This window comes from Arachis stenosperma, chromosome 6 (assembly GCF_014773155.1).
Source record: "Arachis stenosperma cultivar V10309 chromosome 6, arast.V10309.gnm1.PFL2, whole genome shotgun sequence".
Lineage (NCBI taxonomy): Eukaryota > Viridiplantae > Streptophyta > Magnoliopsida > Fabales > Fabaceae > Arachis > Arachis stenosperma.
In genome coordinates this window covers 15,439,678-15,464,379 of record NC_080382.1, presented here as the reverse complement: position 1 = coordinate 15,464,379, position 24,702 = coordinate 15,439,678, and the positions used below count along the sequence as shown (strand labels likewise).

The 24,702-nt window shown below is 39.7% G+C and overlaps 1 protein-coding gene across 1 annotated transcript; it reads right to left on the bottom strand.

Moving 5' to 3' along the window:
• Positions 1-10,049: 10,049 nt before the first annotated feature.
• Positions 10,050-22,169, bottom strand: LOC130933736 (uncharacterized). The gene is made up of 3 exons (XM_057863355.1): positions 21,974-22,169; positions 10,788-11,047; positions 10,050-10,253 (listed from the first exon to the last, which is right to left on the bottom strand). Exons 1-3 carry the CDS (start codon positions 22,167-22,169, stop codon positions 10,050-10,052), a joined length of 660 nt encoding a protein of 219 aa, XP_057719338.1.
• Positions 22,170-24,702: the final 2,533 nt, after the last annotated feature.

Sequence of the window (24,702 nt, the reverse complement as noted above, 5' to 3'; positions counted from 1 at the left end):
TCGCAAGGGTTATACTCAGTTAAATTGCAAAGATCTTTATATAGTCTAAAGCAATTTGGACGAATGTGGTATAATCGTCTTACTGAGTATCTGGCCAAAAATGGATTTAAGAATGATGATATCTGCCCATGTGTTTTTATAAAGAAAACTACATCTGGGTTCATTATAATTGCTGTGTACATTGATGATTTAAATATCATTGGGATTTCTGAAGAGATTCCAACAATTATAAAAACTCTAAAAGAAGAGTTTGAGATGAAAGATCTTGGAAAGACTAAATTTTGTCTCGACCTGTAGATCGAGCATATAAAAGACATGATCTTTATTCATCAAACAACATACACAGAAAAGATCTTGAAGAGATTTTATATGGATAAGTCACATCCATTAAGTACCCCAATGATCGTAAGATCTTTGGATGTGAAAAAGGATCAATTCCGTCCTAAAGAAGAAAATGAAGATATCCTTAGTTCTGAAGTACCATATCTTAGTGCCATTGGAGCACTAATGTATCTTGCTAATAATATGCGACCTGACATATCATTCGCGGTGAATTTACTAGTAAGGTATAGTTCCTCTCCAACTAGAAGACATTGGAGTAGAATCAAGCAAATCTTTCGATATCTTCATGAAACGGTTGATATGGGATTGTTTTATCCCTACGGATCCAAGTCACAACTAGTTGGTTATGCAGATGCCAGATACTTGTCTGATCCACATAAAGGGATATCTCAAACAGGATATCTGTTTACATATGGTGGAACAGCTATATCATGGAGGTCCACGAAACAGACGATTGCTGCAACCTCCTCTAATCATGCTGAAATACTTGCGATACATGAAGCTAGTCGCGAGTGTTTTTGGCTCAGGAGTTTGATCCAATATATTCTATCATCATGTGGACTGATTGATCATATGATAGCTCCAACTGTCTTGTTTGAAGATAATACAGCATGCATTGCTCAACTTAAGGGTGGATACATCAAAGGTGATTGAACAAAGCATATTTCTACCAAATTCTTCTTCACTCATGATCTTCAAAATCAAGGGACATTGATGTCCAACAGATCCACTCAAGTGACAATCTGGCAGATTTATTTACAAAGTCACTCCCAAAATCCTCTTTTGAAAGATTAGTACATGAGATTGGGATGCGGCGATTTCGAGACATTAAATGATGTCGGCATGAGGGGGAGACTGTACTCTTTTTTCCTTGGACAGGTTTTTTTTCCCATTGGATTTTTCTTGACAAGGTTTTTAATGAGGCAGTCCTCATCACAAAGGATATTGTACTCTTTTTCCTTCACTAAGGTTTTTCCCACAAGGTTTTCCTTTAGTAAGGTTTTAACGAGGCATAATCCTAAATGGTCATCCAAGGGGGAGTGTTGTGATAAGATAGCCTTGGTGGATGACCATTTTCCCATAAGGCTCAGGTTTTCAAGGAGAATATTATTTAATGAAGTTTGAAAACCTACTACCATATATGCTTATAAATAGAGGCTATTTGTCTCTGAAAAAGTATGAGCAATAAACAAATCACTTCTTTCTCTTTCTTTACATTGCTAATACTTTCTCTCTCTTTATATTAAACTTTTCTCCTCCCTCTTTCATACGCTACTAATATATAATAACAATAAATATATAAGTTTCTTCTATTATTATATTATGATAATTATATTAGTGAATATCAAAATTAGAGTCTTCTATTTATACTTATTTACTTTATATATTATATCTTCATTAGTTATTTATTTATTTTACAACAATAGAGACTATTTTCATTGCAAATAAAACATTTTTTTTGATAACGTTTGTTAGGTGTGTAATTATTAATTTAAAAAGCTCACTTTATTAAAATCTTAACTGTTTCTGTTTCTGGCACGAAATTCAATTTTGGTTAGATATTGTTCTCTTCAAGATATTTAGTTCATATGAGAGATTGATGCATTAGCACATAGATTTATTTTCATAATTTTATACATAAAGTGATAAGTCTGATGCTGCATAGCTTTATTCATTCATTCATTCATTATTGATAAAGGGGATGAGATCCCTTTGATTGAGTCCATTTTAATTAATTGCGCATAAATTGACTTTTCTATAAAATTAATAAACAATTTGATTTAAATTTTGAAATGATATAATTTTCAACTTCATGATATTCTTCAGTGTTGATTTTAAATTAAAGAGATGAAATTGACTTGAAATAACATCCGTCATTTGTAGCTGGACAGAAAAGGTTTAGGACTCTGGCGAGTTCTTATTACAGAGGAGTGCAAGAAATCATTCTTGATAATTACTAAAATGATTTATACATGATTTTATAGAAAATTTTCAAAATAATAATTAGCATTGATAAACTCTGAGTAACTCCATACTTGCATGGATGTTCTTTGCATTGTTAATTTCGAAGGATGCTAGATAAGAAATTTTAAATTTAGAACTAATTAGGATTACATATTTATTGTGAAGTTTGGTGGAAAGTAGTATTAGCCCTTGGTTTTAGAAAAGAGTAAAAAAATTGGACATATTCCCTTTTTTTGGTGTGTTTTGTTATATCTATTGTACTGTTAGCATTATTGTATAAAGTCCAATGTGATCATTATTATTAAAAGCTTTTAAGATTTTTCAAAAAGAATGCACATAAATAGAAGCTTTTTAAATCCTTTATACATACAATTTTATTAATGACATGATCGGGGTCATGAACTATTTGTTAAAGTAATTATAGAGAATTTTTTTCGTTTTGCTATAAAATACAAATTATTTGTTAAAGTAAAAGAAATTTAAGTAATTACAATAATTTATTATAAGTTTATAATTAAAAATATATATTTTAAAATACAAAATTTTATCTTCAGTTGGCCAAATCTACAAAAAAGTAAGAATAGTTAGCATTTTATTTATGAGTTCTAGCATTTATTTTTTATTGTAATTCATTAGACATATTAGTAGGATGAGTTTAGTTGCAACTTGCAAGTCATACTATCTTCATATTAATAGATATTTTTCGTCAATTTCAAAGACTTTAGAAAATGTTACAATAGATCCAGAGTTGAACTTGATAGGAGGAATTAATTCGATAGTTCACATAGATCCTTGATTGATATGTTTTTTTTATGTTAGACCAAGAAAAAGTTTGATTTAAGTAACATGATTGTTTACAAATTGTAAATATGAACTATCGGTTATTTACAGGACTAAATTTATTGATAGAAAGTTATTGTTTATCTAAATCCTTTTAAAGTTAGGATCTTAAGTGATGGTCACAAATTTTTTTTGAATTATGTACATGAACCAATTCTTTGATATATTCTAATTAATGAAATCATTATTTATTGTTTTTTTAAATCTTTGAAATCTATATTATTATTACTTTAATTAACATCCACATCATGAAAGGACATACCACTTGTTCATACCCTGGCCCAATGATAAGGGCCCAGGTCCAATTAAAAGGCCTAATCCAATAGATTAAGCCTTACTAGACGCCGACCTTCACATATGAAGTCGGTGTTCATCCCGACCTGCGCTAAAGAAGTCGGACATGAGATTAGCTGGCAGATAAACACTCATTCAAATGAGTAACCGCCCCTAAAATCTCTCTAACCGCTTCCTAAAGCCATATCTTAACCTCCCCAAGATAATGGGGCAGTTAATATCCTAAAGATACGGCACTACACCAACGGTGGTTATTGGCTCACCACTATAAGTACACTGACACCTATCAGGTATTTCTAGGCCCAATACTCTCTAGACCTGCTCACACTCTTGCTAACTTAGGCATCGGAGTGTCTTTGCAGGTACCACCCCCCCATTCATCCACGCGAACAAGTCGGACGGAGCCTCCCGAGTTGCAGATCCATCCGGAGTCCTCCTCCTTCATACGTTTGGGCCACCCAACGCCGTCCATCTATTTAATCTCCGGTTACCCACCGTAACATTGGCGCCGTTGCCGGGGACCCGAGAGATCATCTATTGATGGCGGACAGATCCCACGAAGAAGGCCATGCGGAGACAGATTCTGAACAAGAGAATCTAGGCATAGGTAATAACGATGAAGACCTGGCCCTACACCAGGAAGATAACAACCAACACAGAGAGGGTACCTCCGGAGTGAAGAATCCGAAGGTAAATTCCTCAGAGGGGCGTGAATCAGAAAAAGACGGACCATCCCACGTAGCTGAATTAATGGGATTAGTCCATAGCCGCCTGGAACAATTGGAGCAAGAGCGGGAGAAACAGAAGGAAACCGAAAGGTATCTCAAAGAGGAGATGGAGCGGCGAAAAGAGTTAGAAAGAAAACTCTTACAGCTGGAATCCTCCCTCAAGAGTCACAACTCCCGCGACGAACGAGAAGACCAACTCTCGGGTGGAGAAGATCCTTTCAGCGAGGACATAATGAGGGCAAAAGTTCCGAGAAACTTTAAAAGCCCTGATATGGACCTCTATGATGGAACCACAGATCCTAAGCATCACCTAAGTAACTTTAAAAGTCGGATGTATCTAGCTGATGCCTCCGACGCTACGAGATGCAAGGCTTTCCCGACCACTTTATCAAAAGCAGCGATGAAGTGGTTCGATAGCCTCCCCCCGAGATCAATCACTAGCTTTGAAGACCTCTCAAGGAAGTTTTTGATGAGGTTCTCAATTCAGAAAGATAAAGTAAAACATGCACCGAGTCTCCTGGGAATAAAACAGGAGGTCGGAGAGTCTTTACGAGCCTATATGGAAAGGTTCAATAAGGCATGTTTGGAGATCCAAGACCTGCCCACAGAGGCAGTCATAATGGGGCTAGTCAATGGGCTCAGAGAAGGTCCCTTCTCACAGTCCATATCTAAAAGGCACCCCGTCTCTCTAAGTGATGTACAAGAAAGGGCCGAAAAGTACATCAACATGGAAGAGAACGCAAAATTAAGAGACTTGAGTTGGCGACCTGGACCCCCTCCCTCATTTAAGGAGAGGGAAAGGGAAGCCAAGAAGAAGGAAGAACTCGGTCTCGAGAGGCCCAGGAAATATCACTCTTATACTCCTCTAAAAACTTCTATAGTGGATGTATACAGAGAGATTTGCCACACCGAAAGGCTGCCACCCCCGAGACCTATTAAAAATAAAAAAGGGGGAAGCCGCAACGATTATTGCGAGTACCATAAAATATATGGTCACTCCACCAACGACTGTTACGACCTCAAAAATGTGATAGAAAAGCTGGCCAGAGAAGGTCGGCTTGATAGATATCTCATGGAAAGGTCGGACACCCACGGAAAAAGAAAGCGAGATGATATGGATAGAAGAGATCCACCGCCGCAGACTCCAGAGAGACATATCCATATGATCTCAGGAGGGTTTGCAGGAGGAGGGCTCGCTAAATCCTCTCGCAAAAGACATCTCAAAAGAGTCTATCAAGTCGGGGAAGAGACACCCGACCTCCCCACTATCTCGTTCACAAAAGAAGATGGGCAAGGGATAATCCCCGGGCATGATGATCCCGTGGTGATAACTATGATCCTAGCCAATGCCCATCTCCACAGAACCCTAGTAGACCAAGGAAGCTCGGCGGACATCCTTTTCAAGCCCGCCTTCGACAAGCTAGGGTTAGATGAAAAAGAATTGAGAGCCTACCCCGACACCCTATATGGATTAGGGGATACGCCAATAAAACCACTGGGTTTCTTACCCCTTCACACCACTTTTGGGAAAGGGGAAAAATCGAGGACTCTGAGCATAGACTTCATAGTCATCGATGAAGGGTCAGCCTACAACGCCTTAATCGGCAGGACTACCCTTAATCGCCTTGGAGCAGTGGTATCTACTCCCCACCTTTGTATGAAATTCCCAACCCCAGGAGGAATAGCAACGGTGAGGGGAGATAAAAAATTGGCAAGAAAGTGCTACAACGAAAGCCTAAATCTGAGAGGAAAGGGCAAAGAAGTCCACACCATAGAGTTAGGCGGCACAAGGACCAGAGAAGAACTGCGACCCCAACCGGGAGGAAAAACCGAGGAGATACAAGTCGGAGAGGAGGAAGGAAAAAACACTTACATAGGAGCCAACCTAGGGGAAACCCTAAAACAAAGGTTGGGTGAACTCCTGAGAGTTAATTCTGACCTCTCCGCATGGAAGGCTTCCGACATGCCCGGGATTGATCCCGAGCTCATGTCCCACAAGCTCTCGGTTTACCCAGGGTCCCGACCCGTGCAACAAAGAAGACGCAAGCTCGGCCCGGAACGAGCCCTAATAGTAGAAGAGCAAGTACAGGCGCTCCTGGAAGCCGGCTTTATTAGAGAGGTCAAATACCCAACATGGCTAGCCAATGTAGTGCTAGTCAAAAAACAGAATGGTAAATGGAGAATGTGCGTCGACTATACCGACTTGAATAAGGCATGTCCTAAGGACCCTTATCCCCTACCAAGTATTGATACCCTGGTGGACTCCAGCTCGGGGTATCAATACTTATCATTCATGGACGCCTACTCGGGATATAACCAAATCCCGATGCATGAACCCGACCAGGAGAAAACATCTTTCATCACGCCGAGAGCCAATTATTGCTACGTGGTCATGCCATTCGGACTAAAGAATGCAGGAGCCACGTATCAAAGATTGATGAATAAAGTGTTTTCTCCCCACCTAGGGAGCTTGATGGAAGTATATGTCGACGACATGCTAGTAAAAACCAAGGAAGAAGTCGACCTCTTAACCGACCTCTCACAAGTCTTTAACACTATAAGGTCGCATGGGATGAGGCTAAATCCTGCAAAGTGCGCCTTCGCGGTCGAGGCAGGGAAATTTCTAGGGTTCATGCTAACACAGAGGGGAATTGAGGCCAATCCCGATAAATGCAGAGCCGTCTTAGAAATGAAAAGCCCGACTTGTTTGAGAGAGGTTCAACAGCTCAATGGCCGACTTGCAGCCCTCTCCAGATTTTTGGCAGGCTCGGCACTAAAATCCCTTCCACTATTTTCCTTATTAAGGAAGGGATGCCAATTCGAATGGACCCCGGAATGCGAGGAGGCGTTCCAAGAGTTCAAAAAGTTCTTAAGCCAACCTCCTATCTTGACCCGACCAATACCGGGAAAAGACCTCGTCCTATACCTATCCGTAGCAAACAGGGCTATCTCGTCAGCCCTGATAAGAGAAGACGAGGTCGGACAACACCCGGTCTACTTCATCAGTAAGGTCCTACAAGGCCCTGAACTAAGGTACCACAAATTAGAGAAGTTTGCCTACTCCTTAGTGATAGCCTCACGAAGGTTACGACCTTACTTTCAGGCTCATACAATAAGAGTCCGCACAAACCAACCCATGAAGCAAATCCTCCAAAAGACGGATGTTGCAGGAAGAATGGTTCAGTGGGCGATAGAGCTCTCCGAGTTTGATTTGAGATATGAAACTCGGACAGCAATTAAAGCCCAATGCCTCGCCGACTTCGTTGCAGAATATGCAGGAGAACAAGAGGAAAAGCCGACTACATGGAAACTCTATGTAGACGGATCCTCCAACAAAACAGGAAGCGGCGCAGGCATAATATTGGTAGATGAAAAAGGAACCCAGATAGAGGTCTCCTTAAAATTTGAATTTCCAGCTTCAAACAATCAGGCAGAATATGAAGCCTTGATTGCCGGATTAAAGTTAGCAGAGGAAGTTGGTGCTACAAAGGTGACGATCTACAGCGACTCACAGGTGGTGACCTCCCAAATAAGCGGAGAATATCAGGCAAAAGACCCTAATATGAAGAGGTACTTGGAAAAAACCCTGGAGCATCTTGGACGCTTTGCAGAAACCGAGGTCAAACACATAACTCGGGATCTAAATAGCAGAGCGGATGCCCTATCCAAGTTAGCAAGTACCAAACCAGGAGGAAACAACAGAAGCCTGATTCAAGAAACCCTTCAAGAACCCTCGGTAGCAAAAACAGAAGATAAACAAGAGACACTTGAGGTAGTCGGTTTAAACCTCGGATGGATGAATCCCTTAGTCGAATACCTGAAATTTGACATCCTCCCTAAAGAGGAAAAAGAAGCTAAAAAGATCCGAAGGGAAGCGCAACATTATACTTTGGTGAGAAATATCCTTTACAGAAGAGGGATATCAACGCCATTGCTAAAGTGCGTACCGACCTCAAGAACCACCGAGGTGTTGGAGGAAGTACATAGTGGGATCTGCGGAAACCACCTGGGAGCAAGGTCACTAGCCAGAAAAGTAATCCGAGCAGGATTCTATTGGCCGACCTTGCAGAGAGATGCCACAGAATTTGTGAAAAGATGCCAACCGTGTCAGATGCATGCAAATTTCCACGTAGCTCCACCAGAAGAGCTTATCAGTATTACTTCTCCATGGCCTTTTGCAAAATGGGGAATGGATTTGCTAGGTCCTTTTCCCCACGCACCAGGACAAGTCAAATACCTGATCGTGGGAATAGATTACTTCACAAAGTGGATAGAAGCAGAACCATTAGCCACTATCACCGCTCAAAGAAGTCGCAGATTCCTCTACAAAAACATCATCACAAGGTATGGGATACCTTATTCCATCACCACAGACAATGGTACTCAATTTACCGATGCCACCTTCAGAAGTCTAGTAGCCAGTCTGAAAATCAAGCATCAATTCACCTCGGTGGAACACCCACAAGCCAATGGGCAAGCCGAGGCAGCTAACAAGGTCATACTGGCAGGACTCAAGAAGAGACTACAAGAAGCAAAGGGAGCTTGGGCTGAAGAGCTCCCTCAGGTGCTATGGGCTTATAGGACAACTCCCCAATCCGCCACAGGAGAAACACCCTTCAGATTAGTCTATGGCGTAGAAGCCATGATTCCAATAGAAATCAATGAGCAAAGCCCAAGGGTAATTCTCCATGATGAGGTCGGAAACATACAGGGGCACAAAGAGGAGCTCGACTTGCTCCCCGAAGTCCGAGAAGGTGCCCAAATAAAAGAAGCGGCATTGAAACAAAGGATGACTACCAGGTACAACAAGAAAGTCATTCGAAGAACATTTGCCCTGGATGACTTGGTTCTAATCAGAAACGACATTGGAGTCAACAAATCAGGAGAAGGAAAGCTCGCCGCAAATTGGAAGGGACCTTACAAAGTCAATGAAGTTTTAGGAAAAGGTTATTATAAAATAATCAACCTGAACGGCACCGAGTTCCCGAGGTCGTGGCATGCTTGTAACTTAAAAAGGTACTATAGTTAAAAGCGAACTCTACTCCCTGATGTACTCTTTTCCCAACTTCATGATTTTTTTCCCAAAAAGGGTTTTTTCTGGAGAAGGGTTTTTAACGAGGCATCATAGTAGAGACTAAGGGAATAGGCTATCAAAACCCTTAGTAGCAAAAGAAGGTACCTCCCCAATCAATAAAGATCTTTTTCATTTATAATATCTCTTATAATATCCTCCTTTATTTTTCTAAGTCTTTCTACGAAACGCGCCGACTTAAGCTCGACAAAACGTGAAAATCCCATGAATCGAATCGATGGTCGTCAGGATAAAACGACGAGGTACAAGTCGGTGTAAAGAGGTTATATGAGTCGATCGTAAAAACTCGGGAACCAACCCGACTCATAAGTCGGAACGAGACCCCGAGTAGGAAAACTTGGAAACACTTCGATCTGTAGATCGGAGTATAAAACCGAGTAGAAGAAAAACGCATCGCAAAAATAACCTAAGTCATGAGAACTCGCTAAAACAAAAGTTGAGTATGAGGAATAACAAAAAGAGATAGGAAAACCTAAGGAGAAGTTTAAAGGACGACCCGAAAGTCCTCAACGAAAAACAAACAATCCAAAAAGAAAGGTTTTCAAGAAAAAGCTAAGGGGAATTCAGGAAAATTAGAAAAGCATACACGCACAAGGTAGCTTAAAACCCTTATCCAAAAAAGGGGTACTTTGTTAAACCCTTATTCAAAAAGGGCGCTCGCCAAAGTATTTTGTTAACGGCCTTAAAAGGCCAAAAGAAATTATTTTCGCAAACCACCAACACAAACATAAGTTTAAAAAAGGGGGGACCCACAGGCCGGGCCCCCATATAGCCATAAAAAATAGGAGTCATTTCTTTAAAGGAGTAGAGGAATCACCACCACCAGGACCAGGAGGAGGAGCTGAAGAGGAAGTCAGACGAATGGCTGAAGAACTCGGAGCATCTCGGGAACGAGGAGGAGACTCAATAATCCTCTGCCCCCGAGTCTTTAAATCTGACTCGGAAACAACCTCGGGGACAGGAGGATCAACAATGGCGCCATCAATAACTACCTTGTCAGGATGTAGAGGAGAAAGATCCAAGTCGGGAGCGATAACTCTAACTTGCTCCAGGAAAATTCTCCAAGACTCCTCAGTGCCCTCAGCGATAGAGTCCTCCAACTCGGCGTATGCGTTCCGAGAATTCAGCAAGTCCTTCCTCACAGCCACAATATCTTGAAATAAACTGTGGTAGCTGTCTTGTGCTGTTTTCCTCAAATTTGCCTCCAAAGTACATTGAGCCCGCAGCTTACCCTCCTCCTCCTTAAGGTGATCCCTCTCCTTCCTCAATTCATCTTTCTCCTCCTTCAACTCCTTCTGATGTTTTTCATAAATAAGAAGCCTCCCCTCCAACTCCTCAACCTTCGAGGATGCCCCCAAAGAGCTGAGGGGAGTCTTCTAAAAAATGTCCAAAAGTTTGCCACAAACACCCGCCGCCCTAAAACTCTCCTCGGCCAGAGCGGTGAGGTGGTTCCGAACAGAAGCATCGTCCATGCTTATATAAGGATAGATGTTCTTTCGGACGAATGCAAGAGCATCCGCCTTAACCTCACCACCCAAAGAAGAGCCAGACTCCGAAGTCTTGCGCTTCTTCTTCTCTGGCTCGGAGAGTAGTTGGGCAGAAGGGAGTGGTCGAGACAAACTTGAGGAAGAAATGATAAGGGGTTGAGAGGGAGTGCCCACATTCCTAGGAGGAGGAGGAGGAGGAGGAGAGACGACTGCTCTGGCACCCCCGGACCTAGCTCGGGACTTCGCTTTAGCCTCCTGGACCCTTTGGTAAGCCTCCTGAGCATTCTTCCTTGCCATATCTACAAGAAAAACAACTAACAGTTATAAGTCGGCAACATTCAAGTCGGTAGAAACAACTCGGAAATAAGGAATACATGCACTACCTAGATGAGATTGAACAAAGGTCGGCGTTCCTTGAAGGATTTTCCTAGTATCCAAGTAGGGGGCCCTTCCCCACGCTTCTCGGAAAAATTCCACAATAGCCGCCTCCACCTCGTCAAGGTCATCTAGACCATACTTCTCACAAGGGGAGGCCGCCAACCAATAAAGGGGAAAGCGAGGGGAGGAGTGCTCATCAAGGAAAAAGGGGTGGTGACCCTCTACGGCTTGAACTTTGAAAAAGTAGTTTTTGAAATCATGAAAAGATTCGTCGAAAAGGGTGAAAATCCTCCGACCTTGTATGGCTCGGAAGGATACCCACTGCTGTTTGTTGTTTAGCCCACTAAAGGGCTTAGTCATATGAAAAAGAAAGAAGAAAATCCTCAAAGAGGTCGGAAAGTCCAGAGCGTGGCTAATAAACTGATAGACCTTCAAAAAACCCCAAGAATTGGGGTGAAGTTGAGTAGGGGCAACTTTACAGTGGTGCAAAACAGATATCTCGAAATCCGAGAAAGGAAGAAAAACACCCAAGCGGGTGATCATACATTCATACATAAAGAAAAAATGAGGGGCCGCCTCATTAACTCTCCCAAAACAAACTCGGTCTTCCGGACCCGGGATTATCAGTTCATATTTTGGCTCGTCCTCCTCCGAAGTACAGAGCCTGTGATGAGTACGAAGATGAGTGATAAACTCAGCATCGACCAACGGTTCCTCCCCAAGGACCGTATCATCAACCCACTGAGAAAGAACGTCTACATAAGCCATTTTTTGTCTATATAAAAGATGACAGAAACCTACAAAAAGGAAAAAGAAAAAGAAAATCAATCCCTAAAGAAAGGGATACGAAGCCAAGATCTACAGACCAACCTATCCACCCGCAAAACAAAGCATGCAAACACGAAGCATGACACGAAAGAAATAAAACTAACCTTTATCCGAGAAATGAAGGTTGGAGAGAATAGAAATCTTCGAACACAAGAATACAGCACGAGCAAGGAAAGAAGAAGTTTGAAAGATTGCAGAAACGGAAAAATGAAAGAGAGGGAAAGTATTTATAAACACGCTAAGGGGCATAATGGTAAAAGCGGAGCAGTCATTAATGAGATTGCACCGTTACCAAAGCCCTTAACGCTTCCCCAACGGACACGACGTTTGAATTGACATAACTGTCAGAAACAAAAGGTCGCAAAAATCACGTCGGTTTCTAAGACCCATGTTTCCTCCAAGCAAGTCGACTACGAACCCGAGATAAGTACTTGAACCCAAACTTAAAGAAAATTTGGGCTCAAGTAGGGGCACTGTTCATACCCTGGCCCAATGATAAGGGCCCAGGTCCAATTAAAAGGCCTAATCCAATAGATTAAGCCTTACTAGACGCCGACCTTCACATACGAAGTCGGTGTTCATCCCGACCTGCGCTAAAGAAGTCGGACATGAGATTAGCTGGCAGATAAACACTCATTCAAATGAGTAACCGCCCCTAAAATCTCTCTAACCGCTTCCTAAAGCCATATCTTAACCTCCCCAAGATAATGGGGCAGTTAATATCCTAAAGATACGGCACTACACCAACGGTGGTTATTGGCTCACCACTATAAGTACACTGACACCTATCAGGTATTTCTAGGCCCAATACTCTCTAGACCTGCTCACACTCTTGCTAACTTAGGCATCGGAGTGTCTTTGCAGGTACCACCCCCCCATTCATCCACGCGAACAAGTCGGACGGAGCCTCCCGAGTTGCAGATCCATCCGGAGTCCTCCTCCTTCATACGTTTGGGCCACCCAACGCCGTCCATCTATTTAATCTCCGGTTACCCACCGTAACACCACTAAACTCAGTTTAATTCAATCTAACCATGGTTGATTTTTTTTAATTTTGATTATTTTATATAAAAGAGGTTGGTGAAAAATACTTTGCTTTCCAAAATTGTCAGAGTAGCAAAGATGTTTATAAGGTGCAAATATCAGTATATAATTTTGTCTTTGAATGAATAATTTTTAGTTCCTTGATTTCATTTAGTGATTTTATTAAAGGATTTAGGACAAATATCTAATTCTAATTATCTCACTAAATTTTTAAGTTTTTATTATTTTTGCTTTAACAGTGTTTACCATAGATGTATTCTTATTAAACTGTGGATTTATATTTTTATTAAGTTAAAGAGTTTTTTATTTCTAATTCATCACATTGAATGTATGGATTTCATGTGCTGATTTTAGATTATTGTGAAGTCATTTTTTTTTCTTTTTTGATGTACCATGAAAATTGTGAACAACTTAGAAGGAAAAACTTTAGAAGTATAATCTCTGTCAAGCATGGAAAATATCTGCGCGACTTAGCTGAAGGAAATTACCATATATGAACATATTTTTTCCAAAGAAGATGAAAAGTGAAAGAAAACTGTTACTTTAGATTGGCTTTCTCTACACTTTTCTTTTTCTCAAGTTAATATTTGTTTAGTGCAAAGTTCATTAACAAAATTTTTCTGTATACTATGAGCTGAATTCTAAATGCCATTACATGATTCATGTAGTGAGTTTTATATACTAAAAAAAAGGTTGTGCTGTTATGAATAAGATTGTGCTTAAATTGCCTATTTGCTTCAATTTAATAGCTTATTTAAAATAATTTATAGATTTTTAGTTTCAAGATTTGTAATTCCTATTTTTTCTATTGATTTGTTCCCTTATTTTAAAATTATGTGTATTGACTTTGACAATGTTTAGCATGATAGTGAAACTACGAAAGTTATTAGCCAATTAAAGAATAGACATGTGAATTTAAGTTTTCTAAAAGTAAAGAAGGATATAGCAGGATTAAGAGATATATACATATTCATTCTTATGAAAATATATATTAACAAATATAGAAAAGACAAATATTCCTGTAAAAGAGCATTGTAATTTCTCTATATCTCAATAAAAAAGATTTTTCAAAGGCTATAATTTCGAAAAAAAAAAGATCAAAGAGAAATGTCCTTTTAATGTTGAAGTGTTTAGGCAGCATGTGACACCAAAAGAAAATATACATAAATACTATCAAAAAATAAGTTTATACAAAAAAATGTAAATGGATAGATATTTTTTTATTAGTAGCTATGATTTTTTTTATTATTTTTAATTTAAATTTATTCTCTAGATGATGCATTTGTTTGAGGTCATGGAAGCACTTGATTTACTTATAGCCAAATCCTATTTTAAAAACAATAATAATTGTCAATTTGACAAGGAAGCAATTAACACTTTTTCTTTCCTTTCCAATTTAATAAGATTATTTTTTGTTTTATATATTTTGTCTATTATAGTCCTGTTCCGGGGCTTACCTAGAACCGGACGGTGGTTGGACTTGTTTGAGGCCCAAGCGCTAGAGGAGTGTGGTCTCCGACTTGGTTTACGTCTGGGAGCCGCCTCCGAGTTGTGTGTTCCAAGAGATGGGGGGTGGTACCTGCAAAGACACTCCGATGCCTAAGTCAGCATGGGGTTAAGCAGGTTTAGAATGTATTGGAACTTAGAGATACCTGAGGGGTGTCAGGATATTTATAGTGGTGATCCAATTACCACCGTTGGAGTAGTGCCACCTTTTTAGGTGGATAACCGTCCCTTTTATCTAGGGATTGTTGGGATATGACTTCTAGAAGTGGGTTGAGAGATTTTAGGGGCAGTTACTTATTTGAATAAGTGTTATCTGCCAGCTATCTCTTGAGCCCGACTTCTTTGGAAAGAAGTCTGTGTTGAGTCCGACCTCTTTTGAAGAGGTCGGTGAATAACGAAGGCCAATCTTTGGATTGGGCCTTTTGGTGTATTTGGACCTGGGCCATACCGTTAGGTCAGGGTAGGAACAGTGCCCCTACTCGAGTCCAATCTCTTTTGCTTATGAGTTGGATTCGAGTATTGAACTTGGTCTGTAGCTGACGTGATTTTTAAAACTGACGTGATTTTAAATTTCTTAACCGCCAAGTCTAATCAAATATCGCGTCTGTTGGGGTTTTCGCATTTACACGTGGGAGCAGTTACATTGGTAACAGCGCGTTTCTTTAATGATCGCGTCAATTTACCCTTATGCCCCTGGCGTGCTATAAATACTTTTCCCTCTTTAAACGACTTGTTTTTGGCCAAGTCTTTTTTCTAAGACTGATTGGTACAACTCGTTCTTTCTGAGTTATTTAAGGCTTGTAGGCTTTGTATGACTGGTTTTAGCACATCGTGCTTAACCAGAAAATATTTCTTATCCTAATTTTGTACAACTCGTTCAGTTCGAGTTGTTTTGAGGATGCATGACTTGTTTTAATACAAATCACTTGTTTTGAGACTTGTAGTTATTTTTTAGTATAACCTTGTCTAGCTCGTTTGATACGAGTAGTTTTAAGGTTTTACGATTTGCTTTATTTCAAATCGTTTAATTAAAACGTGGCTATTTCTTGATCTAATTTCATACAACTCATTTAAATTCGAGCTATTTTCAGGACTTTACAACTTGTTTCAAATACAAATTGTTTATTTTGAGTCCTTTTAAAGTATCAGATCATCTTTATAACCATCAGACTTTGTTGCTTTATCCATTATGCCCCTGCTCGAGGTCGAGCTTTATGAAGTCGGACTCGAGCAATCAAGCAGAAAGGATTTTCGAATGAAGCCTTTTTTTGTTGAACTCATTCATTCTGAGTTTTCTAGATGACTTGTTTTTTATACAAGTCACTTTTTTGAAGCACAACTCGTTATATATCAAGTTGTTTTGCGCAATTTATTTTAATACAAATTACTTAGATCATATGGTTATTTTTTACTCGATTTTGTTCAACTCATGGGCTTGAGTTGTTTTAAATCATCAATCCGTATTATAACCATTGGACACCAATTTATACCTCGTCGCTTTATCCGAGCGACCATTGAAAAGGCCAGCTTGTGATTTTTGCGCTTTGTCGAGCATAAATTGGCGCCTTAGGTGAAGGGATTATATGCTTATTCCCTCCCCTTTCTAGTTTTTACAAGGTTGTCGTCCTTGTGTATGATACAACTTGTTTTATCCAAGTTGTTTTGGAGGATAGTTTTTACGTTTCGATTTTGTTCAAAAACGTTTACAATCCTTCCTTTTTAACTCGTTTCTATACGAGTCATTTGGTTGAAGTGATTCATTTTGATGCAAATCACTTTTAAAGCTTTGCTTTTAGATAGACACGACTTGTGCATAACACAATTTCGTTGAAAATATGGTTGACTGGCATAACTCGTTTAATCTAAGTTATCCTTATGTTGTTGTGAATGCTAGAACGAGTTTTCTTGGAATAACTTGTTTTTGTGAAAGTGTTCCATTTTATACGACTAGGTCGTTTATTTTTAGAACTTGTAGAGATGAGATTGTGGGCTTGAGATTTTGTATGATCCATTTGTTATCCGTGTGGATCGAGTTGTTAGATCGTATTTATGCCTCAAGGGGCATATTTAGTTAAGTTACTTTTGCGACTTGTTCTAAACACAACTTTTTCAACCCGTTTGGCCCGAGCTGTTTCGAGGTGTTTTCTTTCCAATTTGCATATGTAACTTCTTTCCACCAATTGGTTCCTCGTCGCTTCATCCAGGCGATTTCTATATGATCGGCCCGTGATTTTCGGGGTTTATCGAGCTTCAATTGGTGTGTGTTAATTGTAGAAAATCAATTTTCATAAGGAATTATTTTATCTCCTTATGTTGGAGGTGTGTTGCGACCTGGGTAGTTTTTCACCCTCGAAGTTAGACACTTTGTAGTAGCCCTTTTCTAAGATTTCAGTAATCTTAGAAAAAACCTTTTTGATCTTTGTTTTGAAAAACCTTTTTCTTGGCTGTCTGTCCCTTTCTTTAAGTTAAGTTTTCCTTAACAACTCGGGACAGCCTTTTGCTTTAGTGCTTTCAATAGGTTTCCTGATCTCTTTTTGGTATTCCTTATACTCAATTTTTGATTTATTGAGCTCTTATGATTTAGGTTATTTTTGCGATGCGTTTCCTTTTTTCTCGGTTTTTCCGACTTGTAAGTCAGATAATTTCCGAGTTTATTACGATCGACTTTTATAACCTCTTTACACCGACTTATACCTCGTCGTTTTATCCTAACGACCATCTAGGTCGGTTCATGGGATTTTTACGCTTTGTCGAGCTTAAGTCGGCGCGTTTCGTAAAAAGAAAGAAAAACGAGAAGGAATTTATAAGAGATAAAAGATCTTTATTTATTTGCGAAGGTACTTTTATTGCTCCTAAGGGTTTTTCACTATCTATGATCCCTTAGTCTCTACTACGATGCCTCGTTAAAAACCCTTCTTCAGAAAAAATCCTTTAATTTTTGGGAAAAAATCATGAAGTTGGAAAAAGAGTACATCAGGGAGTAGAGTTCGCTTTTAGCTATAGTACCTTTTCATGTTACAAGCATGCCATGACCTTGATAGCTCGGTGCTGTTTAAGTCGGTCACCTTGTAATAACCTTTTCCTAAGATCTCAGTAATCTTGTAGGGTCCTATCCTTTTTGTTGTCAGCTTTCATTCGCCCGAACTCTGTAGCCTGATATTTTTTCTTATCAAGATGAGGTCTTTTGCGGCGAATCTCGTAGCCATCCTTTGTCTCAAGAGCTCTTTCCTTATCTGAGTTTACTCTCAGGTTTCTGGAAGGGGGTCACGTTCTTCTTTCGTGCTTTAGCATCATTGTAGAATGTTGTCTTTAGTTTTTAATAATTTTGGACTTAGCTTTCATGATAAGCTAGTGCCCCTACTCGAGGTCGAGCTTCATAAAGTCGGACTCGAGTATTCAGTCATGCCATTCTTGAATCTTACTATTTGTTGTTATGTGACTTTTACAAGTTATTTTGGACTCTCTTTTTGGGAGGTCGGATAACTTGTTTTATACTTGTTGTGTCAACTTAGTAAGGTCGGATACTTATCTCTTGGCTTGAGGAGGCATTCTTATAAATCGCCATCCTTTCTCAATTTGTTTTAAACAAATTGTTGTGACGTCGGGTTTACATCCTCTTCGTGTTGATGTTTGATTATGATCACATTGTCCTTAAGTTATTTGTGCAATTCATTTTAGGCTTTGCCCCTTGCCAGTTTGATTTAGTACAAGTGGCTTACTGAGGTCGGACCACGATTTGCATTTATAACTTCTTACGCCCCTTTGGATCTCATCACTTCAAGTCAGAAAAAGTGTGCATTAAGGAGTAAGGTGCGCTTTCTAGCTGTAGTATCCCTTTTGTTGTAAACATGGCACAATCTAGGTAGATTGTTTTCGAGTAAGTTGAGTATGTTGTAGTAGTTCTTTTTCAAGTCTTAAGTGACTTTGTTGGATCTTTTCATTTTGGTGTTGGCTTTTCTTCGTCCGCTTTTGGTCCGATGTCATTTTGGATCAAGACGAGGTTGTCAGTTGAGAAATTTCTTCGTATGACCTTCTCATGGCCATTTATGCTTGGGATCTGGTTCTCGAAGTTGTACCTCAAGAAAGAAGTCGGACTTTTCTTTGTAAGCTCTTAAAGGAAGTCGGATTTTTATTTGTAGACTTGAATCCTCAAAGGAGGTCAAATTATGTTCATAAGCTTGGATCTTTAGAAGAGGTCGAATTTTTCTTTCTAAACTTGGAAAGAGGTCGGACTTTCTTTCTAAGCTTGGAGGTTTTCGACCTCATTGTAGACTATGATCTTTCCAAAGAAGTTGGAATCTCTTTCTGATATTCTTCGAGGTTTTTGACCTCATTGTAGAGTTGATCGTGAAAGAGGTCGGATTTTTTACAGACTCCACAACGAGGTCGGATTTTTTCCTTGTCGGATCTAAAGAGGTCGGATTCTTCTGAGCAATGAGGTTTTAGACCTCATTGTAGAGTCTAACCTTTAAAAGAGGTCGGACTTTCTTCGTGGGATCTAAAAGAGGTCGGATTTTCTTGGTGAGCTCCCAACTCATCCGACCTTATTGTAAAGTCTGACCTTTAAAAAGAGGTCGGACTTTTCTTCATGAGCTCTCTAAAAGAGGTCGGATTTTCTTTGGTGAGCTCCCAACTCATCCGACCTTATTGTAAAGTCTGACCTTTTAAAAAGAGGTCGGACTTTTCTTCATGAGCTCTCTAAAAGAGGTCGGATTTTCTTTGGTGAGCTCCCAACTCATCCGACCTTATTGTAAAGTCTGACCTTTTAAAAAGAGGTCGGACTTTTCTTTATGAGCTCTCTAAAAGAGGTCGGATTTTCTTTGGTGAGCTCCCAACTCGTCCGACCTTGTTGTAAAGTCTGACCTTTAAAAGAGGTCGGCCTTTTATTCGTGAGCTCTCTAAAAGAGGTCGGATTTTCTTTGTGAGCTCCCGGCTCATCCGACTTTTGAAGAAAAGTCTGACCATCATTCCTTCCAATGAAGATTGGGCCTTTGTCACCCCGACTTTCTTTTTTTTTTATCGGATTCCAGTTTTCTTCCTGGAAGACATCCATCTTTATTGGTGTGCAAACAACATCAAATTCTACCACAGGAATATTTCTTTCCATATTCATTGGCAGTGATGTAATTTGTGAGCAACCAACGAAAGATGTACTATGAGAATTGTTTGTGTTATTCACTGTTGTAATTGACAGGTGAATCCACTGAAAAAAAACTGGATTCATCACTCCGTTGTCGGATTGGGTTGCGTTCAAATTGGCTGATGCTGTGTATTTGGAACATGCAACTGTTTCATTTCATGAGTGGGTATCATGGATTTTTCCGAGATTGTAAGTTGGCACAGATGTCATTGTCCATCCTATTTCATGAAGAGGTTGGGATTAGTCACGTTCCCTTTTCCTCTTTTTTTTACGTAACTTCTTTTGCCAATTGAATTTTCTGAATTGAAAATTCTTTTATTCAATTGGCTTTCGAGTTCGTCTTTTTTTTTACGTAATTTCTTTTGCCAATTGAATTTTCTGAATTGAAAATTCTTTTATTCAATTGGCTTTCGAGTTCGTCTTTTTTTTTTTTACGTAACTTCTTTTGCCAATTGAATTTTCTGAATTGAAAATTCTTTTATTCAATTGGCTTTCGAGTTCATCTTTTTTTTTTTACGTAACTTCTTTTGCCAATTGAATTTTCTGAATTGAAAATTCTTTTATTCAATTGGCTTTCGAGTTCATCTTGGTTTGCTTTCTACAATGGCCTTGGGACGGTGCTTTCTTCTCTTTTAATCCAATTTAACTGTAGAAGTAGAATCATCATCCCTATTTGATATCCTCTGCCCATTGGGAGAAGTTTTTACGGGATTTCTGGTATCCATAGAAACTGTATTCCAGCTTCTTTTTAACATGCTTGCATCTTATTCATGTCGAGTGGTTGTCTGGCTATGTTATTGATCATCCGCCATTATCAAGAGTTGAGCTCCAGGTCCCCGGCAACGACGCCAATGTTCCGGGGCTTACCTAGAACCGGACGGTGGTTGGACTTGTTTGAGGCCCAAGCGCTGGAGGAGTGTGGTCTCCAACTTGGTTTACGTCTGGGAGCCGCCTCCGAGTTGTGTGTTCCAAGAGATGGGGGGTGGTACCTGCAAAGACACTCCGATGCCTAAGTCAGCATGGGGTTAAGCAGGTTTAGAATGTATTGGAACTTAGAGATACCTGAGGGGTGTCAGGATATTTATAGTGGTGATCCAATAACCACCGTTGGAGTAGTGCCACCTTTTTAGGTGGATAACCGTCCCTTTTATCTAGGGATTGTTGGGATATGACTTCTAGAAGTGGGTTGAGAGATTTTAGGGGCAGTTACTTATTTGAATAAGTGTTATCTGCCAGCTATCTCTTGAGCCCGACTTCTTTAGAAAGAAGTCTGTGTTAAGTCCGACCTCTTTTGAAGAGGTCGGTAAATAACGAAGGCCAATCTTTGGATTGGGTCTTTTAGTGTATTTGGACCTGGGCCATACCGTTAGGTCAGAGTAGGAACAAGTCCTATTTAATTATTTAAATTTCATGTAAGTTACTAATTACTTAGTACTTCATGATACAAATATAAAAGAAAAAAGTATCACATATTTTCTAATTTAAAGTAAAAGTTTTTAATAACAGATTACTCTTGAATTGATCACTTTTATTACTTTTATTATTACTGATATTTTTTTTGAATGTGTTAACTTTTTCTATCTACATTACAATTTATCTACGTGTTTGCGTGAATAAAACAAAGAAAGAGTACAATTATGAGGTGAATGTAAACATGTTTAAATTGTTAATTATTGTAAAAAATAAAGGAGCACTATTAGTGTTTAGAAAAATAATGTAATGCAATTTAATATAAATTAAGTACTATTTTAATTTTTAATATTTGGGTTAAATAGCAGAAAATTTAAAACATCATTTATATTTTGATAAATCACTTATGAATAACAACCTAACATAATATTTTATAGCATTTTTTTTAATAGTAATCTTTTTTGTTTGCTTAAAAATTTTCATATACTTTTTTGAACAATATCAATGCTTTTTTATTTTTTATGCCAAATAATATTTCAAATATATTTTACATTCACGTTATTATAGTCTTCATTTGTCTTGTCCGCACATTGCGCGAGTATCTTGCTAGTTATTATTAGGGGTAAGTATAATTTTGGTCCCTAAAGTTTATCGCTAGAATCGAAACGTCCCTCATCTAATTTTTTATTTAAAATTGTCCTTAACGGTTTTTTTCGTATTAAAATCGTTATTTTTATTTAAAATTTTAATTTAATTTCTAAACTACCCTGCTTTAAAAAAGGGGTAAGTATTGTTTTGGTCCCTAACGTTGAGGATGAAATCGAAATCGGCCCTCATCTAATTTTCGATTTAGAATCGTCCTTAACTTTTTTTTGTTCGTATTAAAATCGTCCTTTTTAATTTTTTGGGACAAAAATACCCTCACCACTACCAACACAATTACTTCCTCCACCACCACCACCATCAACACCAAGAAACTTCTTAACGCGTGAGGGGAGGGGGGAAGGACGCGGGGTGGGGGTGGGGGAAGGGGAGACAGGGAGGGGGATAGCGGCGGCGAAGCTTGGAGCCGCCGTCGCCGTTGGGGATCGCGAGGGAGAGAGGAGCCGCCTCATCTTGCTTCTGCTTTCTTGCTTTCTTGGTATTGGTGGTGGTGGTGGTGCTAGTTGTGGCGGTGGTGTTGGTGTTGGTGGTGGTGCTAGTGGTGGAGGAGGTAATTGTGTTGGTAGTGGTGAGAGTATTTTTGTCCAAAAAAAATTAAAAAGGAAGATTTTAATACGAAAAAAAAAGGTTAAGGACGATTTTAAATCGAAAATTAGATGAGGGACGGTTTCGATTTCAACCTCAACGTTAGGGACCAAAACAATACTTACTCTTTTTTAAAGCAGGGGTAGTTTAGAAATTAAATTAAAATTTTAAATAAAAAAGACGATTTTAATACAAAAAAAATGTTAAGGACGATTTTAAATAAAAAATTAGATGAGGGACGATTTCGATTCTGGCGATAAATTTTAGGGACCAAAACCATACTTACCCCTTATTATTATTATTATTATTATTATTATTATTATTATTATTATTATTATTATTATTATTATTATTATTATTATTATTATTATTATTATTATTATTATTGATATTACCGTTATAGGTCAGCTATGAGTTATAACTCGGCAATCCCCTTAATTGATCGGCACGTTACCATATTGATCGGCACGTTACTATCTTTCACATTTACTCCGCCGACTTTATGACATTAAAATCATTGGTCAGTTACACACAATACAATTAATTCATACCTAAACGGCCATCGCCGCCTTTCGATTATAAAAACGAACAATCAGACTTAACCAAGGTATGTTCACTTTTTAAAAAGATAGACTTTTCCCAAAAGAATCATCTCAAGCTGACTTGAGCGTCGGAGTGCTTTTTGCAGGTACTCCCCTCATTGTCCTCACTTGGTGACCGAGCTTCGCTGCGATACATAAGAAGGTCGGCTGATAACTTCCAAGGGACGAGTCATAAGTCGGTCATACCCAGGCAAGAACATTTGGCGCCCACCGTGGGGCCCGAAGAGTTAAGTATTTTTCCCTTGCTCACCCCTTGCAGGCCCCAATGGCTGATGCACCCCCACCTACCCCCTCCGAGCTTCTCCGGATGGTTACCGAGCTTCAACAGGCGAACCAGCGGATGGCTGAAGCAAATCAACGTATGACGGAAGAGAATCAGAGGATGCAACAACAAATCCAGCAATTGGTCAATGCTCGCATCCAACACAACAATGATTCCCATGAGCGACAAGAGAATGACGAACGGCAATCCGCGCCGACGCATATCTCGGAAACACCTCAAGACGATGAAGAAGGCGGCCCTCGCAATAACGAAGTTCCTCCTGAAGACGAGGATAATGAGCCCGACAATTCTGCAGGGCCCTTCACAGCTGACATAATGAATTTTCAGCTTCCCCGACAGTTTACCTTGCCCACAACGCTAACCCCCTATGATGGCTTGGGTGATCCGAAGCAACACGTCAAAAAATTCCGATCTATTATGATCGTTAATGGTGCATCCGATCCTATTTTATGCCGATGTTTTCCCTCTTTTCTAGATGGTCTTGCACTTGACTGGTTTTGTTCTTTGCCTGCAGATTCCATCTCACGTTTTCAGGAACTGGCGAAGCAATTCGAGGACCACTTCGCGGCATCGGCGATATATCTACACGACTCGGACTATTTAACAACCGTTAAGCAAGGTCCTCAGGAAAGCCTGAAGGACTATATCACCCGCTTCACAAAGATCGCCATGAAAATCCCGGACCTTCACCCGGAAGTCCATTTACATGCAATCAAAAGCGGCTTACGCCCAGGAAAGTTTCAAGAAACCATCGCCGTATCAAAACCAAAGACACTCGCCGAGTTTCGTGAGAAGGCCAAGGGGCAGATAGACATCGAAGAGCTTCGTCAAGCCAGGAAAGCTGAAAAGTCGGCAAGTATCAAGGATGACGATAAACCTCGGGATAGCAAGAAGGCTTTTAAGCCTACCCCACGATATGACTCATACACGCAGTTTAACACAAAAAGGGACGACATTATCAAAGAAATACTGAATTCTAAATTGATCAAACCACCTCGAAAGGCTGGCAGTTACCCTGAACCAAAGAATGCCGACAAAACCAAGTACTGCACATTTCATCAGAAGTATGGTCATACAACTGACGAATGCGTGATCGCGAAAGATCTCCTTGAACGCCTGGCAAGACAAGGACACCTTGACAAGTACATTGCAGGGCATATACAGAAGAGGAATATTCCCACGCCGGATCCATCTCCTATGGGATCGTCATCCAGAGACAAAGAAAAGGCTCCAGCTCAACCACGGGGCATCATAAATTGTATCTTCGGAGGGTACGCTGGTGGCGGGTCCACAAGTTCGGCCAGAAAACGCACGTATAGAGCAATGCTAACTGTAGGAGATACCACCAACAATGCTCGGCCTGTACAAGACATGCCAAAAATGACTTTCCACCCAACCGATTATAATTGCACCGACACAAACTTGGATGACCCTGTTGTTATCTCCCTTCAATTGGGAGACTTAATAGTTCGGAAAGTACTGCTGGATCCAGGCAGCAGTGCCGACGTATTATTT